Below are 20,109 nucleotides of genomic sequence, written 5' to 3' on the forward strand. Positions count from 1 at the left end.
TTTAATGTGTTTCTTAATGTGCACACATCTGTTGACCCTGTCCAGAAACAGTCTGGAGGCCTGCTCACTGCACATTCACAAAGTTTACAGGAGGTCATGTTGCGTCTCTTCTGTCAAAACGTATTTACTCCTGCCACAACTGGACAGTAATAAGTGAACACGCAGTCCTTTCACCGCTGCAGTAGGTGTTAATGCTCAAAGAAAAAACATAATTTTACTCTCAAGCAACACTGTGGTTTGACTGCCAATATGCTGAGCGCTCCACAAACAAAAGATTTTCATCAAACTTTGAAGTATGCCTTCACTTCACTTTTCCTGTGTTTGTTTCAGAGGCTGAAGCACGCAGGTTTTAATGTGCTCCTTTGTTCCAGATTTGATTGGCTACTGTATGTATTACAATGGACAACAATTAAACAATGGACAACTAATGCTTTATACAGTTAGTGTTTGATACTCACCCAGTATTACTTGGCAAGAGTTTAGACATCCTTAATACAAAAGGAACAAGAATGCTGGGAATGTTGTCCTTTTAGGACTGCTGCACTCCTGTTCGAGGGAGAGGTTTGGCAGTATTAAAAACTAGCATTTATTTAAAAAAACAAACAAACAAAAAAAAAAAACACAACACATAATAATAACACTGAGTGATATGTGCAGGTGTCAGCTTCTTATACAAAAAAACAAATTTAACCGTTTGAAGTCAAATATACCAATACCTCATGGACGTCACATTAACCGTAAATTCACAAACACATGTTGCTTTCAGCCTGGATGTAGAAACTGAAAATGCGCGAGAAAGCTTGATGCTGACTTGTTCAGACTGAGCTGCAGCAACATGGCATGCCAGCGTGCAGCAAACCCAGGCCCAAAATAACTGTCACAGACACAGACTCATTTATCTCTCGAACCTCAATACTCAAGGGTCTTTGATGACAGATCAGTCAGTGTCGCAACCCAGACAAGTTATTCTTGTCATTACTGTATGCCCTGTTACAATTGTAGGTTTGTGTAAAGACACCTTGTGCACTGAAGCGACTTTTCTGTTATTTTGTGGGTTTTGCAACAGAAGGCTCTACACACCTGGGTCTCTTATTTAAGAAATGATTTACTCTAACCTTTGAGAATTTATTCCTCGTTCTCACAGCCAGGATACATTTTTAGCTGGTGGAGATGGGATGTTGCCAACTTTTATGACCAGCAGTTTTTGCTTTATTATTGCCTGCAATATTATCTGTCCTGCATTGGTTTTGTACCATTTCCCATCCCTGCTGGAGAAATCACCACCAGTGTACGCTGTCTTGAAGTGATGCCCATGTGTCGTGACCTTTTTAGCCTGAAATTAAACAAGAAAGAATATATATCTGCGTGTTAATCTTTGTTTCTGGCCGTTGTTCTTCCAAAAAGTAATATTTCATGCAGACACTGCATGTCAGAATTGAAGAAAAAGCGTTTTCATGCTACAGTACAATATGAGTCATTAATGTATGGAAGGGGTTGTTATTAATAAATAACGGCTGGTTTTACAAGTCGGTTCAGGACTGTTGTTTTAGCTGCAGAGATATGCATTATTTAGCAAATTTGCTACCAGGAATATTGAGTTGTACAGAAATGAACCCTGGTTACCCTTAGCAAAATATCACATAGTCATGCATCAGTGTTTTTACAAATTAATGAATAGTGCAGCAATATTTTCTTCCATAAAGTTCTGCTCAAAGTTTTGACATGATGCACTGTATTCGACTGTACTTCCACAAACTCATTTGTGGTGAGAAGAGCCACCCAGTTCACACACTCTAAAATTAGAAAGCCCTGGTGAGACTTTCTCCAAACAATGTTCTCCTTGTGAGAAAGACAATGCTGCATCATATGAGTGGGATCCTTGCCCTTCCATGGGGGATCATTTCTGTTAATCCTTGTCCAAAGGATTGAATCTGCACCTCTGTAGATACCGTTTTCTGACACTCTGAAGATTTATTGCTCGGCAGTGTTATATTCCTATTAAGAAAAAAGTTTTGGAGATTCCTCACCGTTAGATCTGGGGGACAGGAGTGAGACAGGAGGCTGGACTTAAATCAAAAGTGGTGCATGGTGTCCAACTTCTTACCCCCTGATCGTCTTGGGTGGGAAATGGAGCAAACATCGTTCCACGGCCTGCCATGTTGTACCTTGCTTATCCTCCAAGGATGGATTGTTTATTCTTCAACCAAGATGAGGCATGTGCCTGCTCATCGCCTCGAGAATATTGCATTTCATGTAGAATGCCACTATGCTGTTGACTTGGGCAACGAAGAATCTGTTCTTTGAAGTCATTTTGTCACACCAGCTTCAGCGTCCACAGAAAGATTTCTTTCTTTCATTCATGCATCATGCCCTCTATACAAATTCCTATTCTAGTCAAACTGTAAGTTTCTGTTTGCAGTGCTATCAGTTATATCAGCAGCTTTGCATTTTGCAGCCGCAGCTCATATCCACTGTCTGTGCTGTCACTCTCCTGGCAGACTGGAAAGACGCTATGTGGAGAGGTACTGGAAGGAGGTGCGGGTGGGAGACTTCATCAGGCTGCGCTGTAATGAGATCCTTCCAGCTGATGTTCTGCTGCTAAGCTCCAGTGACCCGGACCGCTTGTGTCACATCGAGACCGCCACGCTGGACGGAGAGACCAACCTCAAGCAGAGACAGGTTGTCCGCAGCTTCTTCGACCTGGTGAGACCGCTGCTTTTCGCTGCCTTGTTTGTTTCCGGTCTTAACTGGTCTGCGTCACCCCGCGTACTGGTTTGTGTGGTTATTGTGTGTGTAGTTGTGGGCTCAAGTAGTTTTATGAATAAAATCATATTTAATTAGTTACACCACAATACTAGCAGGTATACAACTAAAAAAGGCAGTTGACATTGATCATAGAGATGGCAGCTCATAAAAGTGAAATGCTCACATCTTTTTCAGCAGTACACTGTTTTGCTACTTTAGTTTTGCTTTGTTTCATTTGACACATTGCCTTTTATTGTTTTATAAATTACACCAAAGATGCAGGGATGCTTGTCCTTGCAGTATTCAACTATCCTGACATCTAAACTGGCATGCACAGTATTTAAAAAGTATTTATAGTGTTTAAAAGCCTCTGATATACACTTGTATGTAAGTTTCAGTTTAACAGACTGCATTTTAAACTTGGTGCTGTGTGCAACCTGTACACCATCACCAGTTGTAGGCCCTGACCAAAGCAACATTTAAATATTTTTATTTCCATGTCCGGTTGCAGTTATTCATAAATATGTCAGATGCTAAGACTGAGATTTTGTTATTGATATAGTGTTGTGAAACACTGCTGTGTGCTGTCTTTGAGTCCTATTTGGTCATCAGGCTGAAAATCCCCTAAAAAGCGTGGAAAAAGAGTGGAAAACACAACATTGGAGCTGTAGAATATAGATCTGGTGGTCACTATGACGGTTCTTGTTTATTTGTCAGCATAATGTGCATAACTTCATAACTTTATTGAATCTACGTAATTTCTTGATCTGAACAAAATGGTTAAAAAAAGATCATCTTGTGATTAATTAATTTCAAATTTGTGATTGTGATACAGATCATGATTTTTGTAGGAATGATAATTTTTGCATTGTAATTTTCATTTTCCAATTTAAATGATGGTTTTATGATTTTTGCTGGGGTCTGCAGCCAGCAAACATGTTTTCTTACATCTGTAAAACACAACCTGAAGGCCAGGGCATCTCTGTAGCACCATAATAATTTATTTACCACAATATTTTGACACATATTTTATCTACTCTATCAAAAAATTTCAGCCCCTAGAATTTGGGAATTGTGATTTCAATAATATTTTGTTACTTGTTCAGGCCTAGCAATTTAATAAATATAGTCAATCCTTGAGTGACTTAATTAGAAATTGCTTATTCTGTTGGCAGGATTGTGACTTTGACCCCTCGAAGTACAACAGCATCATTGAATGTGAAAAGCCCAACAACGATCTGAACAGATTTCGAGGCTACATGTAAGTATCACTTTGCTTCGTATTCTTGATTTATTAAATGCCGCCTTTGTATGTTTGATGGGAACCATAAAGCAGCTGTTTTTTGTGCATCCGAATGCTTAGGACTAAATATCCTTATTGACTGACTCACTTTGAAAGTTTGATATTTTGTTAGTTAATAAAATGCCCTCTTAGTGATGGTGAGCTCCAGAATGGGAGTAGGAATGTTATTTCTTGGGTGGTGTGAAAGTAGGATTTGAGTTATGACTTGAGCACTTTCTTCAAGCTGAGAACTTCAGAACGTCATGCAGATTTATGCTTTATGTGATGGCCAGGTCTGTCCGTTTGACTCTCAGCTGCTCTCCTGGAGCTTTAGCCTCTTGGCCAATGCCAGAACCATCCACCTCCTTTCGCTGAACATTTTTCTTTTATTTCACCCCGGATTTATCGCTGTGAACTCATAATTTACTTGCTTCCATTCTTAACTGATACATAATTGTTTCACATTACTACTTCCATGCTGAACACTTAAGGTGTAGAAGAAGTGAATCTTTGGTATTGAACATTTTTAGGAGATCTTAACAGCACAATGGACTTACCCAATTTCCCCACAGAGATCAATAAAGTATTTCTGATTTGGATAAAATATATCATACATCTGTCAGTGGTATTCAGTTGTGAATGCCTACTTAAGTTTCCACTTTATTTTTCCCTTTAAAAACTGAGGTTTATTGGACTAATGAGAATTTCTGACCCATACACTTAATTTTATGAGGTCATTATGAGCAAGCATTATTCAGATGACATTGCAGCCGTGATTATCCTGCCAAGACTTTGCCAGTTTACTGGTCCAGCCCATTAGCAGCTATTTTCTCCAAGTTTTCTATATATGTTACAGCTATTTCCAAGAAATTTTCATGTCAAGACATATGTACAAAATTCTTGTGTGTGTTGGCAGTGTACAATGTGTCAGTGAATTGGAATCTAAATTGCTTCGCCTGATAGTAGCGTTTAGTTCACTGATGGAACAGAGCTTTGTTTTCAGCTGACTTAGAAAACGACACAGCCACGCTTTGTGAGCATGGACTTACTGGGTTTGTTACAGTTTCCTCACTTTTGCAATACTTCTGAAAGGAAGAAGACTTGACTAAGTTCATGATTTGCCCCAGAATAATCGTACCCTTCTGTATTTCTTTTTTCTATCCGAATGTTGGCAGTTGTGCGTATTTGTTGAGCTCATGGCTGCTTTACTAACCAATGGCATGTGCCCCGAGGCATCTGATCCTCCACATGTTGTGTGTCGCATGCATCCAACAGCATTGTTGATTAAACACTTAAGAAACCAAAATACCGCTATGCGTCTGCATGGAGGAGCTGTGATTTTACTCTTTGATAAGCCCTTCTATTCGCTCAAAACATTGCAGATGAAAATAACTGATGTGATTGCCTATGCAATATAAGGCTTTTTTTTTAAATTTGCATTTGTAAAACTTTCTGGCTGCATAAAATTGTGCCACCTTGCTGCTCATTGCGTTATATGAAATTTTCTTGTCTCATTTATCAGTGAGGTGCACCCTGTTTGGATAGCCAGGCACGCTATTCTCAATATTTATATAAATATGGATTTAAGCCAGTGTGTCATTGTCCCTCAACATCAGGAGCTCTCAGGTACCGTTCTTGTGAAACAGAAGATGATAAATGTTGTCTGAGTTTACAGTGGAGGGGCCTGGCAGTCAGCTGACCTGCACCCACATGATTATGACATTTATTCCCCGCTCTGAAGCAGACCAGATGCAGCGAGGGTTCAGTTTCCAGGCTACAGTGGAGTACAGGGGAGAACAGCAGTGGTGAGGGGGTGGGGGCTCGTCTCGGCCCTCTTCTATTGCATTACAGGCAATGGCACCAAGTGTAATCTCACTATCTTGCTGGAAGAGAGAGCACTCTGTGTCTCAGAGTGTGATCAATTTGGTGAACAGTGTGAGCTATGAACTAGGATGAGCTGTGAACCATGGCTAACGCTTCCAAAGAGCCCAGGGAGACTGTTATTAATCTGTAATGGTGGTGATGTGTCAGTCTGCCTGCTGTCAGAGGCCAAAGGCTGAACCCTCCTATTAGTAAACATGCTGACAGTTGCACGACACAGGAGAAGCTGCAGCGGTGGAGGTTTAGATAATTAAGCGCTGCTTCCATCTAAGGCTCGGAGGCTATTTAACCAGCGCACTTGTAATCCTTGATTTAGTAATTGGATTAAGGCTGACGTTAAAAGCTCAGCTCTCTCTCATAACAGGCACATAACACTGGGGCTAGATTTAATCCGTCTAAATACATCTCACTTTTTGTCAAAAAGCCTTCACCTCTTGGTGCTTATGAATCCAAGCCTTACTTATATGATGTCTTCCTTCCCTCTTCCTTCCTTCTGCCTTCCTTTTTTAAAGTCATTTCTGAGGCTCAGTGATAAAGTAGTGAATTGCCTGAAATGACTCTCAGCCCTAAGGGGTTTGCCAATAGAGTTGCTGTGGAGTCAGTAGTGAGGTCAGTAGTTCTGTATCAGAGGGAATTTGTGCTTAGATAAGGGCTCCTGCTGAGGGAAGACCATCATGCTTTAGAGCGTGATCGATTGGGCTGCTGAGTGGAATAAACTGATGTCTTGACTGGGTTTTCCTCTTGAAGGAACGGCTCCTTTTTTCCTGAAGCATACTCAGTCAGTAGGCGTATTTATTACCTGCACTGTGGTTTTATGTATAGCTGTGCAAAAAAATCGATAAAGCTGATATATCGTGATATTTTTTGCAGCACTGTATCAGTTCTGCTCCTTGTATCACTATTTACAATTTATGCACTTTATTTTCAGTGCACTGTATAAGTGCCTGGCCGATGTGGGATTTTTGAAACGATACCAATTTTAGAAGGGAAAGATTCACTGATTATGGAAATGGCAGCCGATATAGGGAATTTGCATGGTGGAATGAAAATAGACCTTTTCTATATGGGCTGAACATCGATTTTGCACTGACATGAATGTGCAAAGATACTCAGCAGCATATAACTTTACTAAAAAATATTCATCATTATTATACATTGTTAACCAATTCTAGAAATGAACACTGAGAAAATAAAGAATAAATAAATTGCTAAAGAAAAGGGGTTAATTTCTAATAGATTTCCAATGTTCATTTCTAAATTACTCAAAGCATCTTTTTCGGCCAATATCGCACTACACTGTATTAAGTAAGAGCATTGTGCTAATTCTGTTCTTATAAATTGGAAAAGCAAGTTTGAATTACATCGTTTCATGTCACTCAGTTTATCCTGTAATATGCATATTTTAGTAGTCTACCCAGATGTTAGGCTTTAGATTGTTTATTAAGCTCTCTATACATTTCAGGCTGTTGCGTAGAGTATTGCAAAGTATTGTATTACAAATTGTATTTTGACTCAAGCATCTTGTAACCTGACTTTGACAGAATCCATCGAAACGGCAGAAGAGATGGACTTTACAAAGAAAACCTCCTGCTGAGAGGCTGCACCATCCGCAACACAGAGGAGGCCGTGGGAATAGTCATCTATGCAGGTTGGGCCCAGAATAACCCTGCTGTCAGTTTTCAAATCCCACATTTGACCCCGTCCAAGTGCCGCTAACATCCTGTGTCTTTGTAGGTCATGAGACCAAAGCCATGCTTAACAACAACGGCCCACGCTACAAGCGTAGCAAACTGGAGAGACAAATGAACGTCGACGTGTTCTGGTGTGTCATCATCCTGCTGGTCATGTGCCTGTTTGCTGCTGTTGGTGCGTAGCAGTTTAAGAGTTAAGCAAACAGATGTGTTGGTAAGCCTTGTGACCAGTGGAGAAATATCCAGTTTTAGTAACCATACTTTCGCTCTCATTATCTTGCATTTATTGAGAAAGGCAAGGCTCTGTTTGGATGGAATGTACTAGGCTTTTATTTATATCTCCTTGTTTCAATGTTTACATGAGATGACCTTGTGGTGGTGCTGTTCCAGGTCATGGGCTGTGGATGTTTCAGTACGGAGATAAGAGGCCTGTGTTTGACGTTCTTAGTCCAGAAGGGACAGACTTATCACCCATCTTGTCTGCGATTTATCTCTTCCTCACTATGATCATCGTCTTTCAGGTAGGAACCAGGGACAGAACGTTAAAGAAGCAAAGCCACAATGACATGAAAATATGGAGCAAGGCATTTTAAATATGAGATATTTCCTGTTCTGTTGTATACAAACGTATCAAAACATTATTGTCAGGAATATGTGCAACGTTGAAATCTATGCAGACGTCCTGTATGTGACTTCTGCAGCAGTGTCTTTACATTCAGTCAGCAAGAAGGATTAAGACAGTTGAGGGAGGCTGCCTTATGCTTTAAAATCATCTTATCATCTGCAGATCATAGTGAGGAAAATGTACAGACTGACAGTTATTGATTCTGGTTAATTTTTTTTGCTTGTATTCTTAAATGTCAGATAAAATGTCACGCTGTCATTCTGAAAAATGTCAGATGTTGCAGCTAGTTCCCCTGATATCAAGTGACACTTAAGATAAATTAAAGTCATAGAGGATGGATGTTTGGTGAAATACACTTTACAAACAGTAACGGTATGAAGTTGCAGACCCACCAGTATTATGAGACATTATTTTGATAGTGTCAAATAAACAGATGACTATATTACTGACTCAGTGTCCAGACGCTGGGGTTGCATGCAGGCCAACCTGTCCCTCCCAACACCATGACTCATTTGTATAGAGCCACTTCCCATTGAGTTTCATAGGAAAACTAACTTGGAGATGTAGAAACCAAGTTTTCTGAAGATGGGAGAAAACCACCTCTTTAAATAATCTTTGAGTGAAATCATCATGGGTCATTTCTCCCAATCACATGGTGGATTGCTTAAGGGCGTGGTTACTTCCTGTGTGTTCACATGAAACGTGTCAAGTGCATCAGCATTTTACGTGCAAAACCTCTTTCACTGTTAGACAATCCCAGTTTTCTCACTTGAACATCAGAGTTTGCAGAAATATCGAGAGCACACTGTGAACATCTCACAGAGTTTGCATTAAAAAGATTTAACTTGAACCGTGACTTTTCAGAAAAGTATATAGATGTCTGACAGAATAGAGGAAGACAGCCAGACCATTACTTTGTAGCCGTTTTATGGAGATTGCTGGATTACATCTCTTACACTTGAGCATTTACACTAACTTGTAAATTACCTTCTTGTCTGTACTAACAAATGCTCTGTCCTCTCCCATAGGTGTTGATACCCATCTCCCTTTTTGTGTCAATTGAGATTGTCAAGATCTGCCAAGTGTACTTCATCCATCAGGACATGGATCTGTACGACGAGGAGACAGACTCTCACCTGCAGTGCAGGGCCCTTAATATCACTGAGGATCTCGGCCAGATGCAATACATCTTTTCTGACAAGACAGGCACCCTGACAGAGAACAAGATGGTGTTTCGACGATGTACTGTGGCTGGGGTGGAATACTCCCATGATGCCAATGGTGAGGCAAGCCAGCACTCTGCAAATACAAACCAAGACTGATCTGTGTTTGTCATTTCCTGCTAAGCCACTCTAAGGCCCAGAATTACAAAACTTTTAGTCAGTATTAAAACATAAATAAGCTTAAAAATAAGCTTTAAAGAAAAATTGTATGAATGTTGGGTGTGATGTGAGTCCATGTGGTGGCAAAATATCCTCATGAGTCGCTCTGTGTTCCCCTAGGCTGCTGAACCTGAATATTGTATTTCTATCTCTGCTTCCTCAGTGAGGAATAAACAATAAGCATGGTTACCCTTTTTATGTGTAACTTCGTGTAATTACAATTACAGGAGCACAGCGGCTTTCGGGTGTGTCTACCTTTGCACAGTGGCACTGCTTTTCTTTCCCAGATTGAATGACGTAGTTAGAGATCAGAAAACAGCACACTTTCAAGAGGCGGTGCAAAGCTGAAAACAGTTTTGAGGGATGCACAACAACAAGTTTGTTTGGTTTCATTTCAGTGCTCTTTTCAGCCCCCTGGTGTTCAAAATGGTGGAACTATTTTACAGCAAAAATATGTTTTTGAAAGTATGTAGAAATTATGTTTTTTGGTGTGTCATGACCCTGTAGTACTTGGAGAAGTACCGGTGCACCGTGATCTTAAGGCTGTGACACACCAAGCCGATGTTTGGCTGCTGGTGAGCATCTGTGGCCCTAGTTTATGTGGCGTGTCCGGCAGCTTTTCAACCTTTTCTGAGGCTGTGTGGGCTGACGGAGCACAAACCACATTGTTTTGTTTTGTTTTTTTAAATGTAGCCTATAATATGACTTTTTCCATTCAGTGTTGGCCATTATGGTCAGAGGTCCCCTTCCACTGCTCTTTGGTCTGTTCCCTGATAATCGATGAGGCCCCGCCCCTTCTCTCAGACACATTTGGCAGAGACAGAGTGGCTAAACGTCTTTGTGAAAGCAAATGTAAGAGCAATGTGGAGCAGAAAAAAATGACAGAATTGACAGAGAACAAATTTGAACTTTGGTCGAGTGTGAGATTGTATAGTTTGTTTCGGAGTTTTACACACACTAAATGTTTTTGCACACACAGTAGAAGCTTTGGTAAATCGGGTCTAGATGTTTATGAGATGTGTTTGTGTGTTGCCCAGCCAGAAGACTTGCTATGTACCAAGAGATGGACTCTGAGGAAGAGGAGTGTATGTCCCACGGCGGCACACTAACCAGGCGGGACAGTGTGACCAGCCACCAGAGCGCCCGTGTGGTGCTGCGCTCCCAGAGTACAAAGTCCCACCGCAGGACAGGCAGCAGGGCGGAGGCCAAACGAGCCAGCATCCTGTCTAAGCACACAGCCTTCAGCAGCCCCATGGTCAGTTTGACTCGCTGTCCTCGCCTCCCACTTCCTGCTGTCCACGTCCCACCCAAAAAATTTCACTGATGAACCCTTCTTCTCTTCCGTAGGAGAAAGATATTACCCCAGACCCTCAGCTCTTAGACAAAGTCAACGAATGCAGCAGTCAGCTGGACTTCATGCGTTTCCACAGCCAGCCGATGTCCCAGCTGCCCTCTGACCTCTCTGACATCATTGATTTCTTCATCGCTCTCACAATCTGCAACACGGTGGTGGTCTCCTCCCCCAACCAGCCCAGACAAAAGGTAAACAACGCTTTGTCAGATCGCTCCAGTCTAACCTCCCTCTGGTCAATAAGACTCTGTCCCACTTAGAAGTTAATGAGATAGTTGATTTGGTTAGGTAGTCGCTTGCTTCTTTCTTTTTTAATTTTTTTAATACATTAAATTTTGACTTACATTTAGTAGGAACTTGATATGTCCATTTCTCAGGATTTGCACAAGTCAAATTAATTCTCACATCATTAATTTGATCCACTGAAATGCTCAGTGTTTGTTATCATTACTTAGGTTATTAATAGCCACAAAGTCATAGTCTGATGACATGATTTACTTCATTGGTAGCCATAACAACTGTAGCCTTCCTTTCCTCCCCTACAGTATGCTCTGTTACTGTGCATCACTCAAGTCCCACGGGCAGGCATTTTATTTAATTAACAAAGTAGATGTTTCTGTATTGGCTTTATAACATGAGTAGATTTTACCCTATTTTCAGGGAAATCGAATTAACAAACAAAACTAAACTTTTGGGGTTTAATATGGCAGAAAAATATACTTTATAAAGCAACAGTTATTTCACAGGCTTGCTGGCTGTGCTTTTTTCATAATTTCCCCCTGTCCAGGCAGCAAATGATGTCACCCAAAAAAATGAAGGTGAATTTTGAAGACTACAAATAACCTAGGTATTCCTGGTGTTCTGGGGCGATAGCAAAACTTTGATAGAGTGAAAATAAGCTGAAAAAACTTGAAATACCTCTATTCGTCTTGACTTTTCTCATATCTGATCTTAAATTCTAAGAAAGATATAGTTTCAGACTTGGCCCATTAATGGGTTTTTATAAATCATAACCCTTAATCTCTCCTGGACTCCCAAACAACTACAGTAATATTTAGCTGATAACACTTTCCTAAAAGTAAATAAATCTTTCTTCACTGTTGATTTTCACATTTTAAACCACTTTAAACATGCTCCCAAATAGGGCCATAAAATAAGAATAATCAACAAATCAAAACATGCCAGAAGCACTCTAACGGACATTAATGGAGGATCCAGCATAGAGGGAAGTTATAACATCCAGATAAAGCTAAACAATTTAACTAATTCTTCTGACCTTTCCAAAATTCAAACATCAGGCTTTTTTGGTGCCTGGATTTTTTGCCCCCAGCATGGGAGTACTTTCTATTGTTTGTCAGAAGAATTACTTTTATTATATGAAGTTGCCTGATATTTTCATTGCACTTGGCTGTTCCTCCTATCATCATTCAATCTTGAAAACACAAAAACACCCCATGAGATACATGCAAAGCCTTCTTTTATGTGTAGCTTTCACCGTTTTATTGGCTGTACCTTTGGTGTTCTCTCGTCACAGTTGTGTATCCGTGTTTTGTTTTGTATGAACCTGGGAGTGGTCGCCTTGTTCGGAGGTGATATCCTTTCCTGGCCAAACAACACACCAGCTCTCTGTCCTGCAAGTTAGTGGCACAAATCCTTGCACATTAAAGTGGATACGGTGACACATCGTCTATGAATACCGTGTTTGTGTTTGGAGGTTATCTGATAAATGTGGGAGGAAATGTAAATCTGTGCAAATGCACTGGCTTCGATACAGCATCCTTTCTTTTTTCCATTTTTCTGTTTTCTATTGTTTGTACTTATTTGTCCTTTGTGCCACTGTAATTGTTCACTTTTTATTATGACGCCCTTGTGGCTGAGCCCACACCTGAATGATTTATATGTGAGAACTGTGGCTCCTGCTGCCAGGAGACCACAAAGTGAGTCACACTCTGCTATTGTACTGTACCACCTTGGCATAAAGGATTGGTGACAGGATGATGGCCAGGAGATTTGTTTGCATCAGTGGAGCACTGTATCACTGGAGCTGGTACTCTCTGCGTGCAGTATACACAGCTATAAATTGTAAAACTGTGTGTGTTTGTGGTGTCAGTGTAAATGTGAGAAGTTCTGCTACTTTGTGTGAAGGGCAACATTGATAGGGATGGACCAGTATATGTGGCAAGCTGTATATCAGCTGATATGAGCTTTTAAAAGCAGTATCAGCATTATTTTTTAACTGACAGTAATTTTTACTGTTTTACTGTTTTTAGCTGATTGTGTGGTTGACCTTTTCTTCCTAAAGGCTGAATTATGCTTCCGCGTAGGAAGAGCGTACGGAGGTTGTGCGGAGCTTACGGAGGTTGTGCGACCGCCGCAGAGCCTTGCCGCACGCCTCCCAAAAATTGTAACTACGCGGACCCTCCGCAGCCCCACAAGAGCTGTGATTGGTCCGCCGAAGTACATCATTTCCGGCATTTCGTTGCAACCGGCATCACATTCCTGTTGTTGTGCCGTCAGCGCCGTTTTTTTTTTTTTGTTTTTTTTTTTTTTAAACTGTTGTGTCTCGACTCGTCGGTTGTGTTTGAAAACTTTGGAGAGTGCCCGCACCTATACGACTCGTCCACTCGCCACAGAAGAGCAGCGACCATACGTCACAGGGTCTACGTTGGTGGGAGGAGAATTGCTCTGTGTGTTTGCAGAGGTATGTTGGACACACACGCGCTGCGTAGGAAATGCGTGCTTCGCACAACCCCCGTACGCTCTTCCAACGCTGAAGCATAATTCAGCCTTAAGGGTGTGTCACTTGATACAACTGTCAAGTTAGTGAGAGTGAAAGTAACATGTCTTTTGTTAAGCAATAGCTAATGTAGTTTGTGACCATTAGTGGCACTATAGTTCCCACTAGGAAAACTGTCCCTGTCTTGTCCCTGTCATAGCGTGTTCCCCTAGCACGCCTTGAACATGTGTGCAACATATTACACAGGCCAATGTAAGCAATGCCACTTTCCAAGTGTTCCAAAATACAGTAACACTTTGCAAATGTCTTTTGAGGTAGGAAATGCATTCAGACTGTTTATTAGGTCCCGTGGACATGCATCATGTGTTTGAGAAATTTTGAATGTCAACAAAACCAAGTGTGTTTGCAAGGAAAATTATATGGGGTATTTTTATGAGACCTATGTGAAAACCTTAAACTCACCAAGCTGTTTATAGATCCAGTTGTCCTTTTGTATCCTTCAGGTCCGGATGAGATTTGAGCTCAAGTCCCCTGTGAAGACCATCGAGGACTTCATCAAGCGCTTCACGCCCAGCCGTCTGACCTCCGGCTCCAACAGCAGCAGCTCCTCCAGCCTCATCACCAACCGCTCCTCCAACAGGGGCTGCTCCAGCGTGCTGTCCTCCCCCTCCGCAGAGAGCACTCTCACCAAACTAGATGAGGAGCGGCCTGCCAGGGGCCTGGAGCACGCCTTCAGCCCCGTCCCCCCAAACTACGAGGGCAAGACCTGGGCTGCAGAGGAGGGCGAGCTGCGCTATGAGGCTGAATCACCTGATGAGGCTGCGCTGGTCTACGCTGCCCGGGCCTACAAGTGCTCCCTTGTAGGACGTCTGCCTGACCAGGTGACTGTGGAACTGCCCCACTTGGGGAAGCTGAGCTTTGAGCTACTGCACACACTGGGCTTTGACTCCACCAGGAAACGTATGTCTGTGGTGGTTCGACACCCTCTGACAGACCAGATCACTGTCTACACTAAAGGAGCAGACTCTGTCATCATGGACCTCATCAAACCCCCTTCCACAGGTAAGAAACTTCACAGGAAACACTCATTTGTACACTGCTTGAAGCTGCATTTGGTCATTGTCAGACTGTTGATGTGAAATTATTGATGGTGCACTGCGCAGGACGTGATGGCGCAGTCTTGTTTGGTTGGAAACAGAACTGAACATTGATAGTGTGATTTTGGGTATTGTGATACAACATAAGTGTTCTTTTCCTGGCTGCATAGCATTAATGGATGAAATTTTCTTAAGCTTTTCTAGCTTTTCTATTATTTGCCTGTAAAGTTGCAAAAATACTCCCACACACTGTCCAACCAGCAATGATGCATTTATTTGTGATATTTTGGTGCTAGACCTTCTTTTTTTGCCTGATGAAGGTCTAGCACTGAAGCAGCGCAAATAAATGTATCATTGCATGTTGGACAGTGTGTGGGAGTCTTTTTGCAACTTTTGATCCACTTGACCCCCTCCCCACCCGACCTTGTAAAGCAACCTTGGCTTTTATAAAGGCGCTATATAAAACTCAGCTATTATTATTATTATTATTGACCCTCTCCTACACACCTGTCTCATGTGTGTGAAGTGTTCTTCTGAGGTATGGTTATGAATTGCCTCCACCAGTGTAATCTTAATAGCCACATTACTAATGATTGTTTATCAAAAATCTCCTGTGAATAGCAGGCTACAATATTGTCACAATATTGATATTGATATGTATCAGTATTCACTCAAAGATATCATGATTATTATTTTATCTGTGTTGTCCAGCCCTAGTTTAGAGTGCTGCATGCCCAGTGCTGTATCGTGTATCAGCCCACCTGCTGCCTGCAGACTTAATTCTCCAGCAGAATTGATAAATTGTAGCTGTGAACCCGGGACTCACTACAAATCACTGGATGTAATCTTCACATGGCACAGGGGCTGGTTGTGTTAACAAATAGTGGGCATTTTCATTTAGCACTGGTCAATCTAAAATGATTAATTGCTTTCAGTTCTAGCTGTTTCAGTTTTTGTGAAAAACAGCACGGTCATACTGTGATGACCCCTGTCAGAAAAATATTCTGTATTTTCCTTTGTCCGGGGCTGGCAGTGACCGCTGGGTAACGTGCCTGCACGGGGAGGTGTTCAGTGTCCTTTGGGAGCACCTCAAGCTTTCACGTTAAAAGTGTAAACTAACACGTTATGTAAGACCTTGTAGTTTTAGAGCAAGTGACTGCCAAGAGACTTAACGCCTGCCTCGATTGGTCCCTTTAAAAAGACTTCCTGCTTCCTTGTTTATTTTTTTACCACTAGAATCTCAAAACCTTGTTCACTACTCTTTACATTCTTGAGCGTCCTAATGGGAAAGGTGTACAAGGTTGTTAATATTCCAGGCACACAACGCACCACAGAGGCACTTTTCACTATTGCTCTGTGCACAGCCACCAGACATCTGTCCAGGAGTGCGTAACAAGGACTGCTTTAGCCTGGAGATTGAAGGATTGCCACAGCAGTAAGAAAGCTCTGCGTTGGAAATCCATTCTGGCTGAAATATTTTTACGGACTGCTGCAACAGAGTTGGTTGAAACGGACTGAACTGATGCTTTGTGGCCACATTAAAATATCAGATACTGTCTGTTTCTTACAGAAAGTTACCATGATTTGATATTACATTTCTTTTTAGTCCAGTGTCTGTAAAAGCACGATTAATTGAATTGTCTTAGTTTGTATTCAGTTGTTAAAGTGTGTCTTAATAACCTTCTTTCAGTTAAGCGAGCATGGATATCACACTTATTTCAGATAGTTATTAGGTCCCCTCTGTTCATTAAAGGCTTGGATTTCCTCTCAACAAGGCATCTTGGCATAGCAGAAAACTCTCACGTTGAATGAAGACTGCTTAATGCCATACATCAATGAAGAAAAGCACTCCTATTTTGTTTTGGCATGTTTTTCAGTTTAAGCACCGTCCTATTCTTTGTAGGAGTTCTGAATTAAAATGTGATTTATTACAGAGATTTTCCATTATGAGGGCCACACCGGTCCCTTTGCATTTAGGTATTAGGATGTGCTGAATGTTCATCATTGTTAGTGTCCTCTATAGGGCAATGTCTGAGCTGGCATGGTATGCCATTTTCAAGTTTTTTAACTTAGTTAAAATTCACAGTGCAGTTCTCACTAGAGTTGAGGTGATGGCTCCTCTGGGACAGTCCTCACACCTCCAGCCATATACCTCCTCACTTCCTACCATGTGTCTCAGCTCAGTGTCTACCAGCAGTTCTAATGGGTGTGTCCCCTAACAGACAATTCATTACTGTTCTACCACTGGGCGAAGCAGCCAGTTAGAGTGCAGTCTGAGTCAGGGCCTCATCGTAACATGGGCGTCCATAATGGCTCCGTTATGGTGACGAGGAAGTTGCTCAGTGTCACTCTAACAGTGCACAAACAGGCGCTGTACCGAGACGACTACCCCTTAGGACTTGGGAAGTGTGTGACTGACACTGCAGTTTGTCATGATGTCCTGTAAAGCAAAACCACCCTAAATCAGAATGTACATATATGCACAAATAATTCAACAAAGCAAGAAGTTCCTCTAATGACAGTAGATTTGTCTCTTGTTGACATGGCAGAACTTGGTATTCAGATGTTGCTTTTGAAGTGAGTTTCTTGTGTTAACAGACATTTATTGGACTTTCCAAAGTCATGTTACTAACATAAAGCACTTAGCATTTAGCAGCATTCAGGGTGGATTTTTCCTTTTTAAGAAGTTGGGAAAAACAAACACGGAGCTTGGCTCCACCTGCGACCGTAACACCGTCTGGTCCTAGCAGTTGTTTGTCAAAAGAGAAAGCTCACACTGTCCTTGGAAACACTTTTTTACAACCAACGAGGGAAGAGGGTTTTCCCTTTACCAGCAAGAACACACATCAGAGGTCTTGTGATCAGCCTAAATGATCAAAGTGAAAGGAAAAGGATGAAGCTGTTATATCACTTCAGTATCAGGCAATGCAATTTTTTCTCAGGGAGAAAGCAAATCCTCACTAATTTGTTTTGTGTTTAAATTCTTGGAATTACTGACAGTTTTGTGTTAATTTGTTCTTTTCAGTAAAATAATTATGCATGGCAATGTATGTGTGGTAGTGCATACCAAGCTGGTGTGATATTAGTGTGAATACAAGGCTGGCATTCTGAGTGCTGGCTGGCGTGTCTGTGTCAGGAGACCCATAAAGCCAATCTGTTTGTGTACTCTGCCCCTGCCAGGAAGATGTGCCCAAGACGCCGGGCCAGAGAGACACTTTAGAGAGTTGACTCTTCATGTTATTATAAAGACACATGATACCTCTTGTAATATTGCCAGCATTTGAAACTTATTTTGAGTTGTTTTCACATAAAAATACTTTTTTAAACGGTCCATCATGAATTTCAGTCCATATATATGTATATATTTATATGTATGTGTGTGTATGTATATGTGTATATATGAATTAAGAATTTTATCACATTTTTCCGAATATAGCCCAGACACAATTATGAGTAATATGGACACTTCATCAAATACATTGAGACACAGCATGTGGGTTACTTTAGGTGTGAAAGACAGATGGCTTTCATGTGCTTCTTGGAAGAAGCCTTTTGCAATCTGGGGAAAAAAAAATGCTAAATCATTTATGCCACTTTCCTGAAAGCATGGATGCTTAGTCTTGATTATCGTATCCCTCTCTCCTCCTGTTTTTACTCTTTAGATAACTCTAAAGGGAAACGCCAGAGAAAGATTGTCTACAGGACCCAAAATTACCTAAACCTGTATGCTGCCGATGGTCTCCGAACACTGTGCATCGCGAAAAAGGTAATAAAGTCCAAGACACTCTGCAGAAGTGCTTGACAAATTCCCTCTCTCATTTTACTTGTTACACTGAAACAGAAGTAGGGAGGTTGAGATGATTTATCTCAGTGGCTATTTGGCGTGTTGTTGTTGTAGCCCAGCACAGATGATCGCATGGATCAGCCTTCCAAAGTGACATTCTTCGTGACTCAGCTGCAATCTGTGCCACTTTCCCAGGCTGTTAATTTATGCTCTCACAAGCCAGGCTCATTATATCCCTGCTTTTGCTTCACTTGTGCAAAGCCCATCACCATGCCGACGTGATAAAACACCTTCTCAAGGTCTCACATACTCTCATGGATCGCTGCTGCCGGGTCCTCTGCTATGCCGGCAAATGAGGAGTTTCTCTCCTTGTTTTTTTTTTTGCTCATATTTTTTTTTAAAAGATAGAGTATAGCTGCACCCTCAACTCTAAAGAAATAGTTAGTGTCCTAAATAAAAAAGTTGTAGTGGCTATACTGTATTATGTATGGAATCTGTTTTTGCTTTGGCCAGCACCTCTGCCTGGGTGTGCACTCTCTCTTATTTCCTTTTATGTTTCTCCTATTTTAGTAGGCACATATGTGTGTTTTATGTGTGTGTATGTCAGATTCTGACCAAGGAAGAATACGCATGCTGGCTGCAGCGCCATCTTGAGGCTGAGACCGCCATCCAAGGAAGAGAGGAATTGCTCTTTGAGTCGGCCCTGCGACTGGAGACAAACCTCCAGCTTTTAGGTAACTGTTTGGTCCTCCTCTGATGATGGTGTGTTCCAGTATTCGCAGTACAGTGCACTGTGATTACAGTAGTACTCATCTTAATTCACATCTACACCAGCTCATAATGTGGGGCGGCTGGCAGTCATTCATAGCAGTGTGTCTCTGTGTGCAGGAGCCACAGGCATCGAGGACAGGCTGCAGGATGGTGTGCCTGAAACCATTGCTTCGCTGCGCAAGGCAGGCCTGCAGATTTGGGTGCTAACAGGCGACAAACAGGAGACAGCCATCAACATTGCATATGCCTGCAAGCTGCTGGAGCCCGAGGAGGAGATCCTCACCCTTAATGCTGATTCTCAGGTGACCCTCAGCAGCCACTTGTGCCACATACTCAGTCAATGTGATGTCACTCTCAGGTTCATGTGTATTAGGGCTGCACAAGTAGGTGACTGTAATTGTGTCGCAGTTTTACTTACCACTCTCATAGAAATTTGTCATGTAGGCAGTGTTAAAATAGCGATATACAGTAGTATGCACAAAATGTTTCATATTCACTCTTCAAATTTTGGTGGACGTTATTTCTTATAAATAGACTACCTACTGGCATCTTACTTAGAGAGCTTGGTATCTTATCACACTTCAAAGCCTTTGTTCAGCCACAGTCTCTTACTCTATCAACTTTAAGCAAATTAGGCAAGCATTGTCTTATAAATAACAGAGTTAAGTACTTACTTCAAAATTAACTTGCTATTATAATCTCATTTGATCCTTGCTAGTTTTGTCAAATAAATATGAAATAGAGCTATTACACTGACCTCATC

The 20,109-nt window shown here is 41.5% G+C and overlaps 1 protein-coding gene across 2 annotated transcripts in view; it reads left to right on the plus strand.

Annotated features, from left to right (window-relative positions):
- Positions 1-20,109, plus strand: part of atp10a (ATPase phospholipid transporting 10A) — a 37,960-nt gene that overhangs the window by 2,575 nt on the left and 15,276 nt on the right. For both annotated transcript variants that reach the window (XM_030050322.1, XM_030050323.1), the window contains exons 2-13: positions 2,499-2,703; positions 3,921-4,006; positions 7,450-7,556; positions 7,643-7,774; positions 7,990-8,120; positions 9,253-9,505; positions 10,644-10,861; positions 10,954-11,148; positions 14,198-14,756; positions 18,454-18,557; positions 19,183-19,309; positions 19,464-19,648. In XM_030050322.1, the coding sequence (XP_029906182.1) occupies positions 2,499-2,703; positions 3,921-4,006; positions 7,450-7,556; positions 7,643-7,774; positions 7,990-8,120; positions 9,253-9,505; positions 10,644-10,861; positions 10,954-11,148; positions 14,198-14,756; positions 18,454-18,557; positions 19,183-19,309; positions 19,464-19,648 (2,302 nt within the window). The remainder of the gene's footprint in view (positions 1-2,498; positions 2,704-3,920; positions 4,007-7,449; positions 7,557-7,642; positions 7,775-7,989; positions 8,121-9,252; positions 9,506-10,643; positions 10,862-10,953; positions 11,149-14,197; positions 14,757-18,453; positions 18,558-19,182; positions 19,310-19,463; positions 19,649-20,109) is intronic.

This window comes from Myripristis murdjan, chromosome 4 (genome assembly GCF_902150065.1).
Source record: "Myripristis murdjan chromosome 4, fMyrMur1.1, whole genome shotgun sequence".
Taxonomy (NCBI): domain Eukaryota; kingdom Metazoa; phylum Chordata; class Actinopteri; order Holocentriformes; family Holocentridae; genus Myripristis; species Myripristis murdjan.